We start from the raw sequence: 19,030 nt of genomic DNA, 5'->3' as shown, positions 1-19,030 counted from the left end.
TGCAGGAGGCAGCTGGTCGATGTTTCTCTCTCATTGACATTTCTGGCTCTCTATCTCTCTCCATTTCTCTCTGTAAAAAATCAATGAAATATATTAATATATATATGTATATATGTATGTGTGTGTGTGTATATATATATATATATATATATATATATATATTATCTAATAATAACTGATAGGCAAGGAACAGACACTCCAACTTTGTATTGCAAGTCACTAAGTATTTTAATCCATTAATTATCAAGTTAAATATTCCAAAAAGTAAAATATATTCATATGTGCAGCTGATTATTTCCTAAACTCATAATTCGTTTTTTTAAAATGGACTTTTCACAAAGGGAAGGGATTTGGAAGCTGGCATTTGTTGAAATTTACTGTATGCCAGGTATCAGGCTAGACACTTCACAATTTTTTACATGAATTTACTAGGGTTTGATGGATAGCTTAAGGAATATGTTAGGTGGTTTGAACTCTGCTTGGTTAGATAAATCAGTCAATCCTTCTGACCTCTGAAAGATGCAGGGATCAGTCTAAACTGGCTTTGATCTATAGTTATATGTAGTAAATACATTGGGGTGTGCAGGTCCTTCTCAGAACAGTGTGTTTTCACTAGAGTCCTCTTGCTTCCTGCAGGACTTCCACCCAAGCTGTGTGAGACGCACACTGCAGTGCTGTGTCCTCTGGCTCCAGACTGCATGTGCCCAGAGGGAGAGGAGCCACCTCTTCACAGGAGGATATCATTGATTCTTTGGGACTATAATCTGATCCTTTTTTATTTGTCCAACCAGAAGGGATGCTTTTTTCTAATTTGTAAGCCCAGAGATGGCATTTTTTTTTTTTTTTTTTTTGAGATGAGACCACACAAAGGCAGAGGACAGAAGGGTGGTGAGGGATCCCATCTTCCAACATATATAACTGTGTTCACACATGCACACTTTAACACACTAGGGATTTTGCTAAATCTGCTTGTTTCAAAACTCTTAGGCAAGAGTGGAGGCCTTAAACTTAATTTTCCTTAGGTTTCTCATTATGAATCAACAAATTTTTTATTAAGTCTATAATAAGATATATTTCACACCCTTGCTAGAGATAGTATTATTTTCTGGATGTCTTACATTTGATATTATCTCTTATAATGCTTTATACTTCAAAGTTCAATATTCTGTAGAAAGGTATGGAGAGTGTGGATTAGATGATGAAAAAAGGAAAGTTATAATTTACTTTCTTACCCACAGGATGAAAATAATCTCTGTAGGATTCCTCGGACCTCTTTTCTAAGAATTATTGGCAGATGAATTTCAGAGAGAAGGGGGCAAGGGCGGGAGGAGAGTAACCAAAGAACTTACATGCATTTATGCATAACCTATGGAAAGATAATGGTTTGGGAGGGGGCAGGAGCTGGGCGGAGGGAGACAATGGGGGGTGAAAGGGGAACATCTCTATTACCTTCAACAATAAAGATACATTTTAAAAAGATAATATGTAAAGCAAATAAACAAATAAAATAACTGGCTAGCAAAAAAAAATAAAAAAAATTAGCAGAATACTTGGCACAGGTGGCTATTCACTAAATATTAGCTGAACTAAACTGAGGAGCCATTCCCTCTATTATAATGGGTGGAATGCCACAGAAATGTGTTCATGTTTTATTTAAATTATCTCAAACTTTAAACAAACCTTTTGAATATTTAGTAAGAAAAACAAAAACAAAACACCAAACAAACAAAAAACCCTTTGCAAGTTGCAGCTCTTCTCTACTCTAGAAGTCCTTTGAGAAGCTGATGGAGGATTAGAGGATGTTCTCACATAAACATCTTAGTCTAACTTTTTCTTTATTCACGGAGCAAATATTTATTGGGAAACTGCTGGGGTTATCATCTCTTTAATCTTTCCAAACAATGAAAAAAGTTAATATTAATGTATTAAATTTCAGAGACTTAACAGTGAAATGGAGTTGAGAATCCTCCAAGGTTTCACAGATCATATACAGCAGGGTGGGAACCTTTTTCCTGCAAGGGCCATGTGAATATAGCATCATTAGTGGGCCATACAAAATTATCAAGTTAAAAATTAGCCTACTATATTTAGTCCAATTTAATGAACTCATCCCTAATGCCTTGGCAGTGCCAGACCAAAGGATTTCTCAGGCCTTATAGGGCCCATGGGCCGGAAGCTCCCCACCTTTGGTGTACAGGATAGGATTCTGCTTCTTATGAGGTAACAACTATGTCAAAAGTGCAGTGCCTTTCCCAGGAGGTACTGAAGACCTATACTTATATGCACATAAATTCACTTGGACAGAAATACATAATTTAAAGGAGTAAATACATTTTTAACTTCATCAACAAAGTTATCTAAGAAATCCACTAGGTTTATTACTTTTTCAAGTCTCACACAGGTGAGCCCTAGCTGGTTTGGTTCAATAGATAGAGCATCAACCTGCAGACTGAAAGGGCCTAGGTTCGATTCTGGCCAAGCACACGTGCCTGGGTTGTGGGCACATCCCCAGTAGGGGGCATGAAGGAGGCAGCTAATCAATTATTCTCTCTCATTATTGATGTTTCTATCTCTCTCTCCCTCTCCCTTCACGCAGGAGGAAGGAATCCCCAAATCTATGGTGACCCATAGATTTAGCTACACTAAATCCATTCAAATTGGCTTACCGATAACTAAAAATATTAGCTTACAAAATATATGATTAATTAAGTTAAAGAAAACAGATAGGAAAGGATAATTGACTTAATAACAAACAAACAATTCTAGAGGTTATATGTATTTGCTTTTTCCCATATTACAATTAAATTTTTCTAAAGGTTTTTGAGTTGGTCAATACTGTAGAATTAATGTATCTTTCATCATGTATCTTGATGTATCTTTCATTGGTGCATTAATAATCATACCTTATAATTATTATCTTAAAGATAAATTCTAAGAATTTGGAAATAAAACTATGTACTTAAATTCAATGTGCAAAGTCCCTTTGTTAATAAACTAGAGGCCTGATGAACAAAATGTGTGCAAGGGGCTCAGCCCTCGCAGCCCCGGCTTCGTCTGGAAGGTCATTGGGCCGTCCAGTCTAATTAACATATTACTCTTTTATTATTATAGATGTTTAAATGATCTTACCACTTCATCTTCTGTGTCCAATATTTCCTCTAGATCTGATCGTGAAATGTTGAGGATAGAAGCTGCCAAGGTCTGGGCTTTATGAGTTGAGGTTTTATGAGCATCCTTCTTTCTCTGCATTCTTTTAAGCTCTCTGATTTGTCGCCTTATTGTATGGACATCAACTTGTAACTCTTTGACCAAAGCCTGTAACATATTGGAAAGAATGCAGGCTCATATGGAAGTAATAAATGAAGACAGAGCTCTCATAACATAAAAATGTGAAGATACTAGCAAACTTTTTTTATATTAGGATCACTCTGATTTTATTTATTTTGGAACATAATGGATTGTTATTTATTGACAGTATGCAGTAAAAGCTCTCTTAAATGACTATTTAACCAACTTGCTGGGTTAACCCAAGCTCCCCAACCCCTCTTTCAGATTCACCAACTGCTCTCCTGGCTAGTGAACATTCGCAGCAGACAGCCCCACTCTCCCTGATGCCAAAGCATCACTGCTCCCAAAGGAACCTTATTTCTGAACATGGGTATACTAGTGGTAACAGTTTAGTTACATAATTCATTTATTATTACATAGACTGATGAATCATGACTGCAGAAAGAGAGTTGTTTCTATTTTATTAAAACTACTTTGGAAATGCTTTGGAAGAACGTGATAAAGACAAGTTGGGTAAAAGTGCAATTAAATTATGCATGGGCAAAACAATACAGGATTTAAAAAGTCATAAAAATCTTAGGATTGCTTCACAAGAGTCTTTAAGTCCTCCTTTTGAGAAATAAATGCTAGCTCATGCCATGCCTATGTGTACATAAGGAAAAGGCAGCCTAGCTTTGTGAGTTGAGAGCAGACTAGCTAAAAGTTTGGGATGTTTTCAATTTTTTTGCAAGTTCAAGCAATACTGCAATATATAATGGTGCTCTTATATACATTTTTTTTAGTGATTTATAAAAATCTTTTTCTATATTAAGGATATTATACATATTTTATATATATCTGTTGTATATCTCTACATTTTTTATACTCTGTATTTTTCTTTTGACAGTAATTATAATGTCTTATGCCAAAGGAAAAAATATATATATTTTTACTGATTTCCAAGAGAAAGGAAGAGGGAAAGAGAAATATCAATGATGAGAGAGAATCATTGATCAGCTATCTCCTGTACTCCACACATTGGGGAAAGATCTTGCAACTTGAGCATTTGCCCTGACTGGGAATCCCACCATGATATTCTGGTTCATAGATCAAGGTTCAATCACTGAGCCACGCTGGCCAGGCAAAGAAAAAATATTTTTATTTTTTTTATGTGCTCAATCAACCTTATTCCTTTCCTATCTTTTAAATTAGTGATATACTTTAAAAAGCATTATCCATGAGATATAAACACATTTTCTAGCCATGCTTTTCTCTGCTACCTTTAAGATTTTATTTTTCAGTTTTAATATTTTTATCTATTAATAATCATTTACATACAAAATCCTACCTGAAAAAGTAACATGCAAATTAACCATCACTCCACTACACCCACCAGCCAATCAGAGCAAGTATGCAAAGAAACCCAATCAAGATGGCTACAGCCACAGAGAGCAGGAGGGAGGCTTGGGTTTTCCAGGCAATGAAAGAAGCCAAGCTTTCTGCTTGCCCTAGCTGGCCTAAGCCTCCACTAAAGGCTACAAAATTTCAATTATAGAAGGAAAACAAATTCCAACAGAAATGGCGGTAGCCACGGAGCAAGCAGAAGGCTTGGCTCTGCTCCAGACTACAAAGTTTAAATTGTAGAAAGTAAATAAATTCCAGATATCAGGGCCTCCTTTGGGTTGCCAGTGGGAGTGGCTGGCCTGCAAACCACCACAGGTCCCTCACTCAGGCTGCCCCATGCCCCAAAGGAACCCCCACCCTGATCTGGGACACCCTTCAGAGCAAACCAGCTGATCCCCACCCATGCACCAGGCCTCTATCCTATCTAATAAAAGAGTAATATGCAGATTGACCATCACTCCAATACACAAGATCAAGATAGCTGCCCCCAAGTAGTCAAAGATCCTGATCCCAGGTGGACACAAAATGGCCACCACAAGATGGCCAGCAGGGGAGGGTAGTTGGGAGGAACCAGGCCTGCAAGGGAGGGCAGTTGGAGGCAATCAACCATGCAGGGGAGGGCAGTTAGGGATGGCCAGGCTGGCAGAGGAGGGAAGTTGGGGGCAAACAGGCTGGCAGGGTTCAATTAGATATCAATCAGTTGGCATAGGAGTGGTTAGGGGCAATCAGAAAGGCAGGCAGGTAAGCAGTTGGGAGTCAGCAGTCCTGGATTGAAAGAGGGATGTTTGACTGCCCACCGGATCGGGCCTAGATGGGCAGTTGGACATCCCTCAAGGGGTTCCAGATTGGAGAGGGTACAGGCTGGGCTGAGGGACACACACCCCCATCCCCATGCACAAATTTCGTGCACTGGGCCTCTAGTTATTATATAAACTCAAACTCAGTAATCCCACCACCAGCTAGTAAAAGGTTCATCCTTCCCTAACTGATCTCATGTATGTCTAGGCCAGTTTCTGGACTTCTGATTCCATTCTATCTCTCCTTTTATTACTGAAGCTTTATATTTCTACTAGTGAGGTTTTATTACTAACCAGAGGCTGGGTGCAATAAATTTGTGCATTGTGGGGGAGGGGGGCTGTCCCTCAGCCCAACTTGCACCCTTCCAATCTGGGCCCCCTCAGGGGATGTCGACTGCCAGTTTAGACCCAATCCCAGGATTAGAATTAAACTGGCAGTTTATCCTTCTCACAATCCAGGAGTGCTGGCTTCCAACTGCTTACCTGCCTGCGTGCCTACCTAATTGCCCCTAACAACTTCTGTCTGCTAGTTTGATCATCCCCTAACCACTCCCCTGCCAGCCTAATTAATGCTTAACTGCTTCCCTGCCGGCCCAATTGCCCCCAACTGCCATCCTCTGCTGGCCTGATCGCCTCCAAGTGTCCTTCCCTGCCAGCCTGGTTGCCCCCCAATTGCCCTCCCTTGACAGCCCAGTCACCCCCAACTTCGGCCCCACCCCCCGGCCAGTCCCCTGTCGACCTGGACACTGCTAACTGCCCTCTCCTGCCGGCCTGGTCGCCCCCAACTGCCCTCCCCTACAGGCCCAGTAGCCCCCAACTTCCCTCCCCTAGTGGTCTGATCGCCCACGACTGCCCTGCTGGCTATCTTGTGACCACATGGGAGTGGCCATCTTGTGTGAGGATGTGACAGTCAATTTGCATATTACCTCTTTCTTATATAGTATATTAACATCTGGTGGGGCTATTAACCTCATATTACCCTCCTTTTAAAGATTATTTTCTTGGTAAGTTTTGCATGTTTGGTTTTCCACATGAAATTTGGTTCAGCTTGTCTATGTTATATCTTCCTAAAAATTATTATTGGTAATGTTACTTGAATCATGTTAAATTTTATTTGGATCATGTCAACATATTAGGATATTCATTCTTCTAATGAAAGACCATGGTATTCTCTTCCAGTTGTTTATATTTTTGTTTCTGAGGATAATTTTTTTAGTTTTTCTCTTTCTAGTTCTAATTTATTCCTAGGAGTTTTACTTTTTGGGGAAGTGCTACTAATCATGTTTATTGTTGTAGATATAAAGACTGTTAATATATATTTGGCTTACTGAATATAAATTTCTGGAAGCTGAGTAATATCAGCAAAAATTGATAATATTCTCTCATATCCAAAGTTTATACCTTGTATTCCTTACTTTTCTTATTGTATCACTTAAGTTCTTCTCGAATAATATTAAATAGTAATATTATTGGTCATATTTTACTTATTTTTGACTTTTATTAAATCTGTCTACTTTCTAGGAAATGCTTTTTAGATGAGAGCCTTATTTTAATATATGAAGAAATGTATTTTAATATATTAATATATATACAATATAGCTTAATATAGTTACCTACTCATTTTACTTTTATTTCTTATAAAAATTGAATATCAAGTTGTCTTAAGTCCATTTTAACATCCATATAAACATGATTTTTTCATCATAAATCTATTAACATGATTACTAGTAATTATCTTAGTATTGAATTATCCTTGCATTTCTGGAATAAACTCTACTTGCTGTAATAGATTATCTTTTATTGTGCTGAATTCTATTTGCTAATATTTTATCTACGGTAGTATTTCTACACTAACATGAGATTTATTGGTTTTAATTTTGTGTAATCTTCAAAAAATTTGGAAGGCTCTTTCTCTTTCCATGCTCTGTAGTAGTTTTAATGAGACAATTTATCTGCTTTATTGATGGGGTAGCAATTATCTGAATTTGGCTCAGTATCTATCACACGTTTAAGTATTTAGTTTTACAAGCTTTGACAGTTGTCTACATCTATGTAGCCACCACCATAGGCAAGATACGGAACATATTCACACTCTAGAAATTTCCCTGGTACCCTTTCCCAGGCACTTCCTCCCACACACAGACATCAACTGTTCTGATTTATATCATCTTATTTTAATTGTGCTTGTTCTAGATGACATATAAATGGAATTATATTCTACATACTCTTTTATGTCTGACTGCTTTTTTTTCTGATGTTTTAGAGATTCATTCATATTGTTTTGAGGATCTGTAATTTGTTTTTCTTTTAATTAAATACAATAATTTCAACATATTTATATACATACTAGAGGCCCAGCTGATGAAATTCATGCTCAGGGAGGATCCCTAGGCCTGACTTGCATCAAGGCCAATCATTCCCAGCTGCAGGCAGTCCACCCAGCCCCCTGCTGCACCACCATCTGTCTACAGGGACTATCGGGGCCCCAGCACCACCCACATCTGCTGCCAACCACCCCCAGTTCCCGGTTCCCCATTGGGTGATTGGAGCCTGCTGGGGAGGAACCAAGAGGTTAGCCATTCCTGCCCACTCATTGGCCTTACCCTCTGCTGTATAGGTTGTACTGTGTGTGTGTGGGGTGACTGTCGGGGAGATCGGGGCCCTAGCACTGCCTGCGTCTGCCGCCACCCACCTCCTGTTCCCCATTCCCCAATGGGTGATTGGGGCCTGCAGGTTGGGGGCAGCTCCTGCTTTGAGCATGTGGCCCCAACTGGTCAGTGTATGTCAATTTGCATATTAGCCTTTATTATCCTATCTCATAAAAGAATAATATGCAAATTAACCATTACCCTGCTAAACCCACAAGCCATACCTACCATCCACGCCCATCAGCCAATCAGAGCGAGTATGCAAATTAACCCTAACCAAGATGGCTGTGGCCACAGAGAGCAGGAGGGAGGCTTGGGTTTCCCTGGCAATGGAGGAAGCCAATCTTTCCCCACACCCTGTCAGGCCCAGGCCTCTGTGTAAGGCTACAAAGTTTCAGTTATAGAAGATACATAAATTCCAGCTAAAATGGTGGCAGCCACGGAGCTGAAAGAGCAGGAGGCTAGGGTTGCCCCTGGCGGTGAAGGAAGCCAAGCTTCTGCACCCTGGCCAGCTCAGGCCTTCACTCCAGGCTACAAAGTTTCGATTAGAGAAGATACACAAATTCCAACAGAAATGGCTGTCGCCATGAAGTGAGCAGGAGGCTTGACTCTGCTCAAGGCTACAAAGTTTCAATTGTAGAAGATAAATAAACCCCAGATACCAGGGCCTCCGCTTGGGTCACTGGGGGGCGTGGCTGGCCTGCAAACCACCACAGGACCTTCGCCCAGGCCGCTCCACACTCCATGGGAATCCCCACTCTGATCTGGGACATCCTTCAGGGCAAACCAGCTGGCCCCTACCCTTTCACCAGGCCTCTATCCTATCTAATAAAAGAGTAATATGAAGACTGACCATCACTCCAACACACAAGATGGCTGCCCCCAAGGGGTCAAAGATCCTGCCCCCATGTGGGCATAAGATGGCCACCACAAGGTGGCCATCAGGGAAGGGTAGTTGGGAGTGATCAACCTTGCAGGGGAGGGCTTTAAGGGGTGACCAGGCCAGCAGAGGAGGGAAATTGGGGGCAAACAGGCTGGCAGGGGAGCAGTTAGACATCAATCAGGTTGGCATGGGATTGGTTAGTGGGTGACCAGGCTGGCAGGAAGAAGCAGTTAGGAGCAATCAGGAAGGCAAGCAGGCAAGCAGTTGGGAGCCAGCAGTCCTGGATTGTGAGAGGGATGTCCCACTGCCCTGTGGGATCAGGTCTAAACAGGCAGTCAGACAGACCTCGAGGGGTCCCAGGTTGGAGAGGGTACAGGCTGGGCTGAGAGATCCCCCCTCCCTTCCCCCCGTCCCTACCCACCCCCCACCCCCACCCCCACCCGTGCACAAATTTTGTGCAGCAAGCCTCTAGTATAGGATAATGTGTTATTATGGACAAGTCCTCTAATTCAATTTTTTTTAGGTAAAGGGCGGGGCAGAATTTTCACTTGAGTCTGAAGCTAAAATTGCCCTTAGCTCAAAAATCTGCATACCACTAAGACACATCTTGATGAGGCTCATTCTGAAAGCCCACAGTGTTTGTTCAATTAGGTGTGTAAGTATTGGGAACCATCTTATCTCTTTAGTAAAGGGAACCTTTTGTTATGTTATAATGACTAACTTTATCTCATGAGTTGTGTTTTGGCTTCAAGCTTGTATCCAGTATTCATGCAGCAACTTCAGCTCTTCTGTTCAATATTTACCTAGCATATCTTTTATTTTATTTTCTCTAAATATTTCTAGATTTTTATGTAGTAGATAGGAATAGCCCATGGACACAGAAAATAGTCTGGTGAAGACCTAGAAGGGGTGGGTGCAGGGTGGAGGAGATCAATGGGGTGGGGGGGAACACCTAAAACAAAGGAACATCTGTAATACTTTCAACAATAAAGATATATTTTAAATAAAGAAAAATATCTTAGTTGAAAAGAGTTTTATGGGAAATAATATAATTGTTCTACACTGTACTTTATATTCTCAACTCCTCTCAAAGAGATATTAATTGACTCTATGTTCACTTAATGTTAATTGACTGCAGGACTGAATTCTGCCATGCAGGCCTAGCACTGACTGCTAGAGGGGCTGCAATCAGACCCTGCTTTTCTCTCCTGGCCTCTTTCCAGGCCTGATCACAGCCCCCTCAGCAGTCTGCTAGGTTGCCTCAGCTGAGGCGCCTGCAACCCAGCAGCCAGTGCTTGGTCGCCACGGCAACCCAGGGCTAACTGCAGAACTGACTTCCAGTTGGTCAAGCCTCTGGTCATTGTGGATGTGATGGACCCAGGGTTTTTATATGTTAGGATATATATAGAAGATATAAGAAACCAGCAATATACATATTTTTTTCTGAGAGTTTTATTTTCTCTTATTTCTTTCTTTGTCTGCTAATTGCTTACATCTGCTCCTATGTCTCACCATCTTTAACCTAAATTCTACATTTATTTCCACCTTAAACATGTACTTTTAAGAGGAAATTATTTCATTTATATTTTTAATTCATACTAAGTATGAATATGCTTTATGGCAACTTATCAGTGGTGAAATTTCTTTTCCTGCCATTCACTTTCCTGTTTATTTACTCTATTCATACTCTAATATCTTTTTATAGAAATTGTGTAGCTCCATTTAGCAGGTCTCAGTTTTGGAGAAGAAAAGGTCATCTATCTGAAAAAAAAGTTATGTGGCATAGAGGTCTGTGCTATGTTCCAGGCAGATGAAATTTTACACCTGAATTTAATTGTTTTCTGATAAATTCTATTAAAGAGGTCATTTTTTAATGGTTTGTTTGTTTGTTTGTTTGTTTGTTTGTTTTACAAGTCTTTTCTTGGCTGCTATGAAAAAAGTGTCCTCCTATGTATTTGCCTTGTCTGTGTAATTCTTCCTTAAACCCTGCCTTTTCTTCTCCTTGAAAACCACTTAGGAAACTCCTAGTAAGAACCATAGCAGATCATTCTAATGTTGCAAGCACAGGATTTAAAGTCTGTACCTCATGTGAGCATCTTTGAAGACTACATTTTTTGCTTGGTCTTTCAAAGGTCTGCAGCACCTAAGTTGACTTAGGTTTACTATAAAAAGGAGTTGAATTTTTGTTTCTAATTCTCCTTATCTGTTGTATGATTCCAAGGGAGAGAAGGGGAGAGATGATTTTACCTCTCTATAATCAAGTCAAAATTCTCCAAAGTACATTTTCCTTGAATTATTGTGAAAATTTTCAAACATGCAGAAAAGTTTAAAGAAATGCATAGCTCCCCCCAAACACATTATTAATTAAAGATCAATCTTTATATATAATTATCTTTACTACTTCTTGAGAAAATAATTATAGGCAGTGAGATGCATAAGTCTTATTGTATAGTTTTATGAGCTTCTGACAAATGAAAACACTGTGTTCTCATACTCAGATCAAAGTACATTTCCATCACTACAGAAAGTTCACCATGTCCCTTTCTAGTCAACCTCAAAACCTAGCCTCAAGAGGCAACCACTCTGGAGTATTTTTTTCTCCATATAGTTTAGTTTGGCCTGTTCTATAATTCATATAAGCATAATCACAGAGTATATATTATTTTGTGTTTAATTCTTTTATTTACAATATTTTTGAGATTCATCCATATTATTATATGTATAGTAGTTCATTTCTTTTTATTGCCAAGTTATATTTCATTATGTAATTACTACTGGCCCAGTGCACGAAGTTCGTGCATGGGGCAGGTGTCCCTCAGCCCAGCCTGCACCCTCTCCAATCTTAGACCCTGCAGGGGTGTCCGCCTGCCAGTTGAGGCCACAGGGATCAGGCCTAAATGGGCAGTTGGACATCCCTTGAGGGGTCCCAGATTGGAGAGGGTGCAGACTGGGCTGAAGAACCCCCAGCCCCATGCACGAATTTTGTGCACCAGGCCTCTAGTATCTCAATAAAACTGGGCGGGGGGGGGGGGGGAATAATAGAAAAAAATTGTAAGAGACTAAATCAGTGCACCAAAGTATTAATTAATTGTATGTGTAAAAATAAAATTATAACGTTCCACAAATGTTCTCACTAAAGAAGCAGTAAATGTATATGCCCAAAACATCTTAATAAATCTGACTAAAGAAAGTACATATTGATAATTAAATGATTTAAACTTCAGGCTAAATGTTGTTCTTTGGCTGATATTTCACAGCTAACACAAACCATTGAGAAGATGGAATTTGGCATATGACTCTCACATACAAGCCCATTAACAAGCCTATATCAGGGCTCAATCAAACTGAGCAAATACTTCTAGAAATTTCCCTTGTGTGTTTTATTCAGTTATTAGGAGAATTCAAAGCCTCAACTCTGCCACATATATCCAGCCCAGATGCTCAAAGCACTTGATTTTACCCCAGGGCAAAATTCCATATTCAAGACTAGATCTAGAGCAGATGGCCACTCCACCTCTATAATCTTGCTATGCCCTATGAATAAATGAAAGGACTAAGGGAAACACATATTTCACAACAGGGCCAGAATAAACAGTATTACCATTAATACTACTAATAATAATTATTAAGTACTTTTGTGTACATGTTACCCTAATAGCTCTGCACAGATGAGTCCTGGTGATGACAGTGTTCCATGTAGAAGCTATGTGCATTCTTTATGCTCATTAAAGAATGAAGCTTTGGCCTTCACAGAGTTTTCCATCTCAGCAGGGATTAAGTGTCTAGTATTGTACCATTCCTAAAGCAGATATAAAATCAATTCCTCAAGAAATTAGTGAACCCTATTATAGGTCAGTTTTGGGGGGATAATGAATGATAACACCCTCTTCTCACTTTGGCTATAACCTACTTGACGCAAGAAGAAAAATAGAAGAGTTCACAGTTACATGTTAATTTATGTGGTACATACAATAAATATTTAGGAGATAAATGAGCGTACTACTATTACTACTAGCTGGCACTTAGATAGCATTTCTGGTATATTGGGCAAGGCTTTATCTGTGTTTACTTATTTAAATGCTCATCTCAGGTATATTCCATTATTACACTCATTCCATAAGTGGGGACACTGAGGTGCAGAGGATTAAGTCACTTGCCTGTAATAACTGACAGAGTAGGGCTCTTACTTCTTAACCAAAAAGTTAAAGAAAGGACTCATGAAAGAGGGAGGCATTGAACTAAATATGTAGAATTTAGCAAAGAGGAAAAGGTATGTCAAGAGAGAGGCAGACTTGAGCAAAGGCAGCAATGAGCACAATATGAGTGGAAGATGGAGTGCAGTGGGAAGGAAGATTCAATACTGAGCAGGATAGGGTCAAATTATAAAAAGTCTTAAATTAAAAAAAAAAAAGTTTAAACTTAGATGTAATGCAGTAGGATTTAGAAAGCCATTGATGGTATGTTGCTTCAGATGGTTACTCCTGAGCATGTCTATGATCCTAGGGGTATATGTGCAAGGAAGAGAAGAATGATGTAATCTCATTCCTCTAAACTAGGGGTGTCGAACTCAATCAGAGAAGGGGCCAAAATCTAAAATCCAGCCTAAATCGCGGGCCGAATGGTTTACTGAACAGTCATAAACTGTCATTGTGATGGAAACACAGCGGAGTGCAGTGATGACAGCGTGGTGCGGGCCACATTGCAAGGCCTGGCGGGACGGATTTGGCCTGCGGGCCTTGTGTTTGACACATGTGCTCTAAACCAATGATCCAGCCTTTGCCAATGTTTCTAGTTTTGACATTAATTTGCTGGTGGCTCTTTATTATAAAAACTTTAGGCCCAGGAGGAGAAACCAAGATGGCGGCATAGGTAAACACCTAAACTGCTGCCTTGCACAACAATTTCAAAACTACAACTAAAAGACAAAACAACATCATCCAGAACCACAGGAAGGCTGGCTGAGTGGAAATTTTACAACTAGAAGGAAAGAGAAAAGCACACTGAGACTCAGAGGAGCTGCAGAAAGCAGAGTTATGGAGATATGTGCATGGAGAAGGCTGGCAACTGAGTACGTACGTGGCTGGCTTTATCAACCAGGAAGGAGACAAAGGCTCCCAACTACTCTGAACTCCAGTTCTGGGTGAGACTCTGGGGACCCAGACTCATTTGGGAAGAAACTACTGTCAGGAAAGAGAAAAGCATACTGAGACTCAGAGAAGCTGCAGAAGGCAGAAATATGGAGACTGGTGTGCAGAGATGGTTGATAATTGAGTATGGGCTGGCTTTCTCAATCAGGAGGGAGACAGAAACTTCCTACTGCTCTGAACTCCAGTTCTGGGTGAGACTCTGGGGATCCATACTTAGTTGGGGAGAAACTGGACTGTCAGGCAGTGGGATAAACTTAAGGGCGGCTTTCTCTCTGAGGTGCTTGCAGCAATTACCATGGGACACTGAGACCTCAGGGGCCTCTTAAGGCAGGGCTGATGGGAAACCATGCTGTCTGCTCAGCCCTGAGACTCTGCCCCATTAAAGGGCACGGTTTAACTTCATTTTATAAAGATTACATAAATTAAATATTTTATATATTTAAGTAAATTTCTACTGATATGATATGCTAGTTTTTAATACTGTAAGCCATCAGAAGAAAAAAAGTGGTATGAGAAATTTAATCTTTTCCAAGACTGCTTTAAAAAAGAACACTGTAATGTCAGAAGAAAAGAGTTACTCTCCCACTATAGTCAAACTTATTTTTAAATGCCAAAAGGATAACTATTACAATATATTTTCACATTCCTAATGGAAACTTAATTTCATTAGCTAGTGATCATTATTGCATGCGATTCTGGAAGGTGCTATGTTAAACTTTGTGGAAGCAGAGATTAGTAAAATATGTCCTTCACTTTAAGAAACTGAATCTATCTAGTGGTAATATATCTGTTTGCAAAATATAAGTTAGAATAAATGATACTAAACGGGGGTGTAAACAACTTGCAGTGAGATTAAAAGGGGCAGAGCAATCACAGATTCCTGGCCCTCAGTACCTTGTTTCTCTGAACACAGAGCTGCTCCTGCTTGGTTTTTCCAGAGGGGATAAGGGAGGAAGACTTCCTGACTATATGGGCTATAAGCACAGACCAGAGGTCTGAAAGCTCCTTATAAACACTTTCAGACAAACCACCTGTTTAGCTCTGTATCTGCCCTTCCTGCATCGCCCTCTGCTCTGGTGGTTCCTTGTAGAGTCAACTCTTGAGCGTTTCTTCAGCTTCAGATAACTTTCGGACTGGCACCCTCTGCAGGCACATGGGCTTGTCCTCCTTTCGTTCTGCTTAAGTCATTTGCCAATCCTCTATGGATTACATGTGGAAATGGGGTTCAGGTGTCATTTTGCTTGGATGATATTTCAAAGAGGCAGTACAATGGAAATTAGTTAATTATTTCATCTTACTACCAACCTTGATTATGAGATTTCTGCAATTTCACAGCTAAACTGGCATTAAGAAAAGAGTACTAATATTAGATAATAGAAGGGAAATTTTAAACTCAAGCTATCAAAATAACTCTTTTATAGAGAAAATTTTCAACATTGTGGCAAGTAAAGTAGGAGAGGATGCTCTGTGGGTTAGGAAAGCTGAAATAAACTTCAAAGTATTGCCCACATTATCTGAGGCAGGCCACTGCCCACTCTGTCAGAAGAAAGGTACTAGTTAGTAATGCACAAATATTTAATCCAAACCTTCACAAATATGATGAACTCTTCCACTTTCTCACTGGCTATCTGCAGTTTCTTCTGTGCACCTTCAAGGGCCTGCTCACTTTGCAATGCCAATCCTTGAAGCTGCTTGGAAGCTGTTATTTCAATTTCTGCCATTGCAGATTCAGTCTCATTTATTTTTGATAGTAGGAGAGAAAGCTTGAGATCCTGCAAAATACAGTAGTCATAGGATAAAGATATTTCATAAGCAGATTTGGAAGAGATAGTTACCCATGTCAGATAAAGGATTTCATGCCTCTCTATATGTGTATTTGTTTTATTTGGGTAAAACTGATGGTTATATTTATTTATTTTCAACAAAATAGCCTGACCACACAATCTTTTACGTTGTTAATCCTCACCCGAGATTATTTTTCCATTGATTTTTAGGGAGAGTGGAAATGAGAGGAAAAGACAGAGAAACATTAATGTGAGAAAAATACATCGATTGGTTGCCTCATGTAAGCACCCCAACTAGAGGCCTGGGCCAGGGAGGAGCCTGCAACCAATGTGCCCTTGACCATCATTAAACCCAGAACCCTTTGGTCCACAGGCTAACAATCTACCCACTGAGATAAACTGGCTAGAATGTGAGTATATATCCTTATATATTCATCATCAAAATTAATTTATGCTTTCTAAAATCATAAATCTCACATAGCAAATGGAAATACTAAATTAGTTTGTAAGTTTAGGTGGACTTAATTTATATCTACTTGTTATTAAGAATAGTTATTAACAATAGTTTTCATTTATAAGGAATTATCAAGACCCAAAATCTGTTTCTCTAATATAGCAGTACCTTTAATGTTAAACAAATTCTTAGTGTTTCATGTGGAGATAAAAGTGTTCTTTACATTTATCTGAAACATTTAGTAGCTCATTATAGTCTGAGGGAGAAAAAATGACAATTTAAAAAATTAAAAAGACATTGTTATATTCCATTTCTAAGCTAAAATATCCTAAAAGCATACCTTTTTTTCTAATTCCTCTTTAGTTTTCTGATACATCTCTTCATACTGTGACTTCTCTTTAACGGCGACACTAAGTCTTTGCTTTAGTGAATCAATTGATACCTTCTTGTTGGAACACTCTTCAGTCAATGTCTTTACCTAGGAATGAAAGCATAAAGGCAATTATTATTGGTAAAGGCATCCTAACAGTACACTTTTTGTTTCAACAGAAACCATATGAACACATGAATAAGTCTAATTTCATTTGGTTTCTCATAAGCAATATCTATTTCAAGTGTAAGATTTGTAGAACTAATATTATTGATGAGAATAATAGTCTTTAAATCAATAGCAAAACTAACCATTGCACCAAAGAAGTATAAATGCTGGCATGTAGTCTTCCACCTAATAATACAATGTTAGTTTGAACTATATTTCCTTTAATTACTAATCTAAATCTCCTTAAACAGGAATGGTTGTTTTTGCTTCTTAAATAAGCTAAGTTATGGATAATTAATTATTGTATTCGCTAATATGACATGTACTTTAAAGAATAAAAATAAATAAGTAATGTAGCGTATTTATTACACATATGGAAGAATTAGAGGACATAATTTTTCCTTTTCCACTGAATGCCACTAAAGATGTATCATTACTACGTATATTTAAAATAATTATTAAAATTAAAAAATAAGGAGATTTAAAGGATAACATTGAAAAACTATAAGGAAGTAATTATAATTTATGTGGTGTGTGGAAGAAAAAGAAATCCATATACACTTTGTCTTGCTGGTATAAAATTTTCTTCCTTAAATCCATTTGAGCTAATAGATGATTATATTTTTATCTCCAACAAGTAAAGTAAGGGAGATGCTTTCTCTGGAGTTGATAACACTGAATGAGTGCCAAAGCACAATCTCATTTATGAGTTATGCAAATAGCACCTTTAATACACACACACACACACACACACACACACACACACACACACACACACCTCTTAGTTAGAAAACTGTTGATTTCTACTTTGGGGTTAGATAACTATTTTAAATACAACACTCTTCCTAAGTACACTTAAAGTGTATACAAGGAAAAGTATACTTTAAAAAATAATCTTTATCTGAGGACATGCTTAGAGAGAGGAGGTAAATGTGTGTGTGTGTGTGTGTGTGTGTGTGTGTCTATTTAAAAATATATATTTTTACTGATTTCAGAGAGAAAGGAAGAGGGAAAGAGATAGAAACATCAATGAGAATCACTGACTGGCTGCCTCCTGCACACCCCACACTGGGGGTCAAGCCTGCAACCTGGGCATGTGCCCTGACTGGGAATGGAACCATGATCTCCTGGTTCATAGGTCAATGCTCAATCACTGAGACAGGCGAGCTAGGCAGAAAAGTATATTTTTAAAAATTGTGGTAATATTCTTTTAAAAACTTTTGATATTCTTTGATTACTACTTTTTTCATTTAAAGATATATACTTAGTTTTATCCTTAAAATTAGTTTAAATAAAACAAAATGCTGAAAAAAAATGTAATTATGAATCCCAGAAATATTCAAACCTTTATAAATTAAACTTGATTATATTCCCATATAAAAATATCATGCTATATTATATATGAGGTTTTAGAGTCATGAATTTTAAAACAAATAGTGTACTTACAGAGCAAATAATGTAATTATGTACTAGTACCCATATGTTCTATGGATATTTCCTACAAATTTCATTAAGAGTGAATATTTGAGTTAAGCAGATAAATACAAAGGGGAATAATTTTTTTGTGTTGGGAAACATATAAAGATTCATACCTTTTTTTCAAGATTTTCTACCATTTCATTAATGCTCTCATTACTTTCCAAATTTACTTTCTGTCGAAATTTCAAGTCCTCTATTAAATGTCTTTTCATGGTTATATCCCTTTCCATTCGAGACAGCCTTAAAAAGAAAAAAAAGGGCATTTTATCAAAAGTGATATAAAATACTTTATGCCGAGACTGGTTTGGCTCAATGGATAGAGCGTCGGCTTGGGGACTGAAGGGACCCGGGTTCGATTCCGGTCAAGGGCATGTACCTTGGTTGCGGGCATATCCCCAGTAGGGGGTGTGCAAGAGGCAGCTGATCGAAGACTCTCTCTCATCGATGTTTCTAACTCTCTATCTCTCTCCCTTCCTCTCTGTATAAAATCAATAAAATATATTTAAAAAAAAAGTGATATAAAATACTTTAAACAGTGATAATATTGTATATTATCCAATGTTACACTTACTGTTAATTGTTAAATACTGTTTGATATTGGTGAAACTGCAAATTAATAAAATAAGTTG

General features: G+C 38.6%; 1 protein-coding gene across 6 annotated transcripts in view; it reads right to left on the bottom strand.

Annotated features, from left to right (window-relative positions):
* The window catches only part of CNTLN (centlein), a 227,117-nt gene that overhangs the window by 20,894 nt on the left and 187,193 nt on the right, over positions 1-19,030 (bottom strand). For 5 of the 6 annotated variants that reach the window (XR_006741321.1, XM_036434125.2, XM_036434127.2 and 2 more), the window contains 4 exons: positions 18,515-18,641; positions 16,725-16,862; positions 15,733-15,918; positions 3,130-3,315 (listed from right to left, as the gene is read on the bottom strand). Coding sequence is in view for 5 of the 6 variants with exons in the window: in XM_036434125.2 (XP_036290018.1) it covers positions 3,130-3,315; positions 15,733-15,918; positions 16,725-16,862; positions 18,515-18,641 (637 nt within the window). In the remaining variant the exon portion in view is untranslated. Of the gene's footprint in view, positions 1-3,129; positions 3,316-15,732; positions 15,919-16,724; positions 16,863-18,514; positions 18,642-19,030 lie in introns of those variants that run through there. The other variant, XM_045580268.1, reaches the window with a different exon arrangement.

This window comes from Pipistrellus kuhlii, unplaced genomic scaffold (genome assembly GCF_014108245.1).
Source record: "Pipistrellus kuhlii isolate mPipKuh1 unplaced genomic scaffold, mPipKuh1.p scaffold_m20_p_12, whole genome shotgun sequence".
Lineage (NCBI taxonomy): Eukaryota > Metazoa > Chordata > Mammalia > Chiroptera > Vespertilionidae > Pipistrellus > Pipistrellus kuhlii.
Note: the sequence above shows the minus strand (reverse complement) of the source record. Positions and strands in the feature narration are given on the sequence as shown.